This window comes from Lathyrus oleraceus, chromosome 6 (assembly GCF_024323335.1).
Source record: "Lathyrus oleraceus cultivar Zhongwan6 chromosome 6, CAAS_Psat_ZW6_1.0, whole genome shotgun sequence".
Lineage (NCBI taxonomy): Eukaryota > Viridiplantae > Streptophyta > Magnoliopsida > Fabales > Fabaceae > Lathyrus > Lathyrus oleraceus.
The window spans coordinates 105,816,109-105,823,966 of NC_066584.1; the positions used below are offsets into that span (position 1 = coordinate 105,816,109).

A 7,858-nucleotide genomic window follows, 5' to 3' on the forward strand; every position below is an offset into this window, starting at 1 on the left:
GAATTGTACACGATCCACTTTCAAGATTTCTTGAATTGGCAAAGTTGTATGATGAACCAACCCTAAATTTCAAGTTTTTGTTTATAGATGATGATGTTAATGAGTGATAAGAGATTGAATCAATTAGCATTAGAATAAAATTTTCTGCAAGAGACCTAAATGTGAAAAGATTTCTGTGCAATTTATCCCAAAATAAATAGTAACAATGATAAAATAAAATTGTCATCAAAAGACAGTGAAAAAAAAACATTAAATTATACATTAAAGCCATTTAGAAGTTAGAAGTGAAATCAAACAAGTATGGTGGAGGCATTTGCTTATACAGTCAGGTGCAATGCCAACCAATCCATGTTATAAACAGAATGTCATGCATTAATTCCAGTTTCTATTTTTTTGGATTATTGGAAAAAACATGAAATTAAGTAAGTGAAATGCATTAACTATAGTAACATTTGTACTGTACAGGAAGTTTGTTGTCGATAACGTTGTAACTTCACTCCTTGGGCTCGGGTTCGGGCTCGGGCTCGGGCTTGGGCTCAGGCCCAACTCTGATCTCCAAAAGCCTCTCAACTGGTTGTCTGCAGATTGGACATCTATTTGTCTGGAATCTTAAGACCTTCGCGCATTCGCTACACATGCACTGCGACAAGGAAACGAATCCAGACAAAGTAAATCAATAAGGACTTAAGAACTGATTATGGACATGTTTGGATTAACTTTTAGAGTTTATCCACTAACATTTATGAAAACAACTAATGACATCTTCGGGAATTGTTTTCAGTTTACTTCCATGAGCAATTCAAGATAGCTTATAAAAACTACCCTATTTGAAAAAGCAACTTAACAACAGATAAATAAGTCAAACTATTTTCATAAGCTATCCTGGAGAGCTTATGGAAATAAACTGGAAAAGGCTTATAAGCAAGTCATAAGTTGTTTTCATCGGGTCTCTCAAATAGTTTCACAAGTGTTTATGCCAATAAATAGGCTAAGATAAACCAGTCCAAAACAATTTGACTTTACTTCATCTTTTGTTATGGAAAGAAGTTATACACAAACACTTATATGATAAGTGCTTAGACTAAAACTCTTAGTTATGTATCCAAACATAGCATAAGTAGTTTTCGACAGTTAAGTTTCCTAAAAAATAGTAACCAGTTTGCTGAGATTCATCAGTGATATAGTAACTTTGGGGTTAAGATGATAGAAATAATTAGAAATTCTAATCATTGCTGAAACTTTCTCAGACATTTAGTATTAGTACTAGCAATATCATCGGACATCAGCATCATTGTGTCAATCAAAAAATCAAAATCAAATCACTAAAGAGAAAATTGTAAATACCATGTGGCGACAAGGAAGGACAGTTGTGTCACGAGGTTCTGACAAGCAGATTACGCACTCTTTTCCGGGGTCATTCCCATCCAAGTCACTTTCGACCGAAGTTCCAATACCATATATCTCCTGCAGCTCATACCTCATTCCATTCACCCACAATATCTGTTTAACAACCTTCACCCGAAACTCTCCTTTCTCCTTCTCAAATACGGCTTGAGTTATCTGAGAGTTGTTTGTGTTTGTTTTACTACCAGATTTTGGAGTTTCGTTTGATCCATCCTCGGCACCGGAAGAGGCGTCTGCTTTAACTGCTACAGGATAGATGTCCACGTCGCCCACTTTCAATAACTCAGATTCCTCAAACATTGAGAAATTGATACCGGTTCCGGCTGGCTGTCTAAACTTTTGGCCAAGACCTTGCTGGAAATTTATATTAACCGGTGCAAGAACACTTTCCTTTGTCGAAGTAAGGACACACCCGTCGCCTTCTTTTGCAAAGAAAAGTACTGTGATGCTGTTATGGAGAAAAGGAGAAACAAACATTTAGATCAAACAAATAAAACAGCTATAGCACAATGGAAGTTTGCTTTTAACATAACAAAGTATAGCGGTACATTAAATACATTAAATAGAAAGAAGAAGAAAAAACACAACATAGTACTCCTTCAATTCCATATTATAATGAAATTTTAGCTTTCTAATTTCATTGAATAACTGATGTATCTGGTATATATATAATCCAGATACATTAGTTATTCAATGAATCTTAAAAGTCAAAATTTACTTATAATAAGGAACGGAAAGAGTATGTGTTTGGAAATAAGTTAGGTATCCTGATGCTACATGACGAATTTCACTTTTTCACATTTTTTAGGCAATGTGACGCACGTTTATGGCTTAACGAACAACCAAACAGTTACATAGTCCTTCTAAGTATTGTTGATTATAAAATGAAGATAATTGTCATGCTGACAATCTTTAGCAGCAACCTACTTTGCTTTCCAATCAAGCTCCCCATATTATCAAAGCAAATTGAACCCGCGCAACGCATAGATATACTTATTGAGCACAAAACGCAACAATATATTTGCAAGCCTTGTCATGTACCATTTTTCCACCTTCCTAAGATCGCTAAAATGACATATTGGGTCAATACATAAATAGTTACTCAAACTATTCTGCATTGACACAACTATTAGAAACCTCTCATTACATTACAGTTCACATTCCAAAAACCACACTGAAGTTTTCACAAAATTACATTGCCGCGTGACTTCATCAAACTCACCGTGATTCTAAGCCGGGGCCGTCTTAAGTTTTCTGAGACCCTCTGTAGGTTAGCTATGATTTAACTTGGAAAAATAAACAGGGGCTCTATTATGCCCTATGTTCAACCCTGACAAATATTTTATGAGGCATTTTCAACCACAAATTAACTGTGTGAAATTTCGGGCCTTACGATAACGCGATACTCTGTCTTGCACGCCCTCAAAGAGAGTTCTGCCCCAAACATACACATACAACCGTACGAGCTCGTTAACAGTAACAGCAATACAACAACAAAGCAAACACATGATCTAACCGCAATCTCACCAAAATCTTACACAAGACACATAGTTAACATTCACATGAAGAGCTACTAACCACAAACAAAAATAAATTAACTTAATAAATCATCGAATAAGGGTGAAAACCCGTTACCTCCCAGAAACAGTGGCATCAAAAGTAAACGTAACAAGAAACTGCCCAGGATTTTCCTCATCAGGTTCAATCCCCAGTGTCTCCTTCTTGATATTAACATCATTCCTAATAGTAACAGCTTTCTGATGCTCCACATAAGGCGCCGGCGGTGGTGGCGGATACCGTCCATATATCGGGTCCATCGCCGTACGGTGATGATGATCATACGGTGCCGGTAACGGCATCGAAACAGTCGCCGGCGGAGGATAGTAATTGGGATAATTCTGATACTCTGTAGCAGCGGCAGGGTGAGCAAATTGGTTCGCCGCAGCTTCTTGTAGAGGAGGAGTCACCGGAGGATGAACACGCCGGCCACTTCCACCGCCACCGTGTCTCCGACGATTGTGTGAACTTCCTACGTTACCCATGAAAATGGAAAAAATTACCAAAACGCCACTATGGCTTTTTTCCCTTTGTTATTAAAAAAAATCGAAACTTGAAAGCATTAAGAGAAAAAAAATGGTGGTTTAATAAAAGGGGTTGTTGATTTTGTTGATGCGGTTCAAATGGTGTGTAGATGAAAGTGATGAAGAAGACATTAGGTGAATTAGTTAGAGAATTTTGAATGGAAGTAATAACTAGTAAGAGATAGAAATGAAGTAGGAGGAGAAAGATTCTAGAGATTTTTGTGGTTGGATGGATGAAGGAGGGAGAAGATGGAAGGTATAATGGGATTGCGTAAAGCTCCACCTTGTAACAAGCACTCACACCATTGATGAGAGATGGGATGGGAAGGTTTTTGTTAAAGTGCTTCACTTTAATTTTAATTGATTTTTTTATAAAATCACTTTAGTTTTTTTGCTTTGTTTGATTTGTCATTTTCCTCTTTTCTTTTTCTCTTCTAGGGATTTTTATTATAAAGTTCATTACACAAATTGTCATTTTGATTCTTGAATGAGTGGAATATTATTATCTTTGTAATTCTTAAATTTTGTTTGAAGAGAAGGAATTTTTAGTAGGATGGGGTGATCTATTAAAAAAAATGCTTAAATTATTATTGAATAAAGTAAAATAAAATAAGTAAAGTGACATTTAATTATATTAAGTTGATTATAATAAGTGAGTTTTATTTTTCAAATTTATTGAATAAATGATGTATTTGAATTATATGTATAAATTAGATATATTAATTATTTTATAAATTTAAAAATAAAAATTGTTTATAAAAGAGAAGGGAAGAACTAAGTTAAATGAGAAGGGATTAAGTTAAATATTGATCATTCACGACAATATATTATTAATATTTATATATTAATGCAAGTAAATAGAAAATTTTACACTGTTTTTTTTTCTATAATTCTTCTAATTTGGACATAAACAAAATTTATTTATAAAAATACAAATAATAAAATGAAATCTTTAATTTGATGTGTTTCATACTTTTTGTTTTGTATTGGTTAAAAAGTACAGATGTGCATGTCCCCTTTAAGGGGCATGAAGACTCAGATGTTTTAATAGATATATAATATGTTTTGGGGATGATGGTTTGTCAATGGCAGCGAGAAGCCATGTATGGTGGTGATTTAGGAGACCTGCTCACATGAGGTGGGAGGTCATGCTAATGAATGGTGATGCTTAGTGGCAAGCCTACACTCATCGGTGGTCGCTTTTTAAGACGGTAATGTGTGTTGTGCTCTTTTAGAGTTTTAAGAATGTTTATTACTTGGAGTCTCTCTTGATCCTATTATAAGAGGAGTATTTATAGAGGCTTTTGGGCCTAGGGTTTCCTCAAAAAGGGTCACTGCCTGCTTAGTCAATAGTGGTCAGTTGAATCCATGTTTCCAAAGGAGTCGTGGGTCAGTTAATGATCTTAACTTTCTCTTTGCCCCAAAAATGTCTTACCCCGTGTTTTTCACGTAGGACGGGGGAAGACTACAGGGCGAAGCGATACCTCCTTAGGGTGACCTTTCATCGCCACCTCTTCTAGGGCGGTCAAAGGGCATCGCCCTAGGCGAGGCCTTTTGCAAATATAACACTACATATTTCCACAGGCATAAGGCCTTTAATAGAAGATGAAGTGTCATTCCACTCACGACTGATGGGAGTATCCCGAGAACTGGAGGTTTCCTTTCTTGAGGTTTTAAGTTAATCTACTCAAATGAGAGTATAATGATCCTGGGGAATCTGAGTCCCTCAGGTAGAATTGCAGATAACTCGGATGATGAGACTACCAGTATCTTATGTGAGGCATTCGACCTACTTAGGCGGAACTTCCATCAAGCTTTCAGGCAAGACTTGTTATCAAGTCTCTCATATTGAATGTTTGTCGCGCCTCTCAAGCGCGACCCTTGATTTATGTCCCGCACGTCGAGACACTAAGTACCTTTGGGGAGAGTGTAGTTATCATAAGGAATCTGAGTCCCTCAGGCTGAATTGTTCATATCCCGGTGATGAGATTACCAGTCTCTCAGGCGAGGCATTCGACCTACTTGGACGGGACTTCCATCGAGCCTTCAGGCAAGACTTGTTATCAAGTCTCTCATACTAGATGTTTGGCACGCCTCTCAAACTTGACCTTTAATTTTTCCCGCCCGAGGATACATTTAGTCCCTCAAACGAGAGTGTAGTTATCCTTGGGAATTTGGGTCCTTAAGGTCTAATTGTTCATAGCCCGGGTGATGAGACTACCAGTCTCTCGGCCGAGGCATTCGACCTACTTGGGTGGGAGTTTCATCAAGCCTTCAGGAAAGACTTGTTATCAAGTCTCACAAACTGGATATTTGTCGCATCTCTCAGGCATGGCCCTTGATTGTTATCGCGCCCAAGGAGACACCAAGTCACTCAGGCTATATTGTAGTTATCTTGGGGAATTTAAGTCCCTCGGGCTGAATTGTTCATATCTTCGCTATGAAGTCCAACATATGAGATGTTTCCCTGAGGGGCAACAAGGATCTTCACTATGAAGTCCAACATATGAGATGTTTCCTTGAGGGGCGGCAATGATCTTCGCTATGAAGTCCAACATATGAGATGTTACCCTGAGGGGCGGCAAGGATCTTCACTATGAAGTTCATCATATAAGATGTTGCTCTAAGGGGAGACAAGGATCTTCTCTATGAAGTCTAGCATATAACACTTTCAAGAAAGAATATCTCTGTAAAAAATAGATCGTTTGATCATCGTTCAGAGGTACATAAGAATGATGTTGAATAGAGGATTAAAATAACTTTAAATGTAATAGTATCTAAGATGAAGAGCATTCCAGATTTTATGCAAAAGCGGCCCTTCAAGTTCCTGCAATTCGTATGCTCTGTGTGGGAGCTTCTAATATATGCGGTATGGTCATTCCTAGTTAGGTTGTAGCTTTCCCTGTTGCGCGGGTAGAACTACTTCTTTCAAGACCAGGTCTCCCTCCTCCATCTCTCTCGATTTACCTTTTGAGTTATACCCCCTCACGACCCTATGTTTTGCGATGAACTCTCGGATGTGGGTGAGTTTGCTTACTTTGTCGATTAGGTCTGTTGCATATTCTAATCTTATCTCATTCACCTCTTCACTAAATTGGGATCTCTTCCATGATGGCGTGTTAATCTTTCCAGGTAGCATGGCGTCTATGTGCCTTTGGCGTCCATATGCCTTTGGCGTCGTCAAGATCCTTCTCGAGTCCTTTAAGGATTACTTTATTTGCCGACTCATCTTGGTTGTTGGCTTGATGGTGTATAATGGATATAAATTTTTTGTACTCCTAAATCTTTACAAAAGTCGGTGACTATAATGTTGGAGAAATGGGTCCCATTATCGAAAACGATCCCCCTCTGGAGCCTATATTTACACATAATTTTCTGCAAGTAAAAGTGACACACTTTTTTTGTCGTAATTTTGGCGATTGCTTTTGCTTCTACCCATTTGGTAAAGTAATCAACTCCTACTATTAGGAATTTCAGTTGACCTAACGCCAAAGAAAAAGGGCCAAGAATGTCCACACCTCATTGGTAGAAAGACCGGGGCAAAGTTATCAACTAGAGAAGTTCTGCTAGGGCATGGTGAAGGTCAACATGCCTCTAACATCGATCACACTTTTTGACAAAGGAAATTCTATCCTTCATCAGGGTAAGCCAATAATACCCCACCATTAACATTTTTTGCGCAAGAGCTTTCCCGTTATGTGGCTGCTGTAGGCACCCTTGTGTACCTCTCTAAGAACCATGGTGGTTTCATGCTCATCAAAATATCGCAACATGGGTGAAGTTCTCCCTAATTTTGTATAGTTTTCCTGATAGCAGGGTGTACTTAGCAGACTATTTTTTGAACCTTCTTGCATCTCCCTCGTCGAGTGGTAGTTTGTCAATCTACAGATAACACATTATGCGCGACATCCAGCTAGACTCACGGATAACCTCCAGGAAGTATACCTCATCGTTCTATGTGTTAGGGGAGGCAAGGGTCTCCTGGATAACTATTATGTTGAACATCGTCGTCTTTGGTGTAGCTAGCTTAGATAGAAGGTTTTCCCTGAAGTTTTGTTCACATGGGACATGCTCTATCTCAAAGAAGGAGAAGTGAGAAGATAAACTCTTTACCTTTTGCAAATACCTTATCATCTAAGGTTCTTTGACTTGGTACTTACTAGAGACTTGGTTGACAACCAATTTAGAATCAGTTTTGGCCTTCAACCTGGAGGCATCCATTTCTAAAGCGATGAGAGCCTCATACTCCGCTTGATTATTGATGGCGATGAACTCAAAAGTTAAAGTTTCCTCGATGATTATGTCACCATATCCTTCAAGGATTATTCCAGCACCACTTCCTTTTATGTTGGAGGCGATATCTACAGACAGTG

At 38.1% G+C, this 7,858-nt stretch overlaps 1 protein-coding gene across 1 annotated transcript; it reads right to left on the reverse strand.

Annotated features, from left to right (window-relative positions):
• Nucleotides 1-236: 236 nt before the first annotated feature.
• On the reverse strand, nucleotides 237-3,845 carry LOC127098664 (probable E3 ubiquitin-protein ligase LOG2). The gene is made up of 3 exons (XM_051037319.1): nucleotides 3,040-3,845; nucleotides 1,345-1,852; nucleotides 237-640 (listed from the first exon to the last, which is right to left on the reverse strand). The coding sequence occupies exons 1-3, from the start codon at nucleotides 3,444-3,446 to the stop codon at nucleotides 494-496; spliced, it is 1,062 nt and encodes a 353-aa protein (XP_050893276.1). The 5' UTR covers nucleotides 3,447-3,845; the 3' UTR covers nucleotides 237-493.
• Nucleotides 3,846-7,858: the final 4,013 nt, after the last annotated feature.

Excerpts from the sequence above, each read along its gene's own strand:
- LOC127098664 (XM_051037319.1), bottom strand. The coding sequence starts at position 3,446 with ATGGGTAACGTAGGAAGTTCACACAATCGTCGGAGACACGGTGGCGGT. Across the intron at positions 1,853-3,039 it reads GATGCCACTGTTTCTGGGAG|CATCACAGTACTTTTCTTTG; the intron begins GTAACGGGTTTT and ends TCTCCATAACAG. Across the intron at positions 641-1,344 it reads TCCTTCCTTGTCGCCACATG|TGCATGTGTAGCGAATGCGC; the intron begins GTATTTACAATT and ends TCCTTGTCGCAG.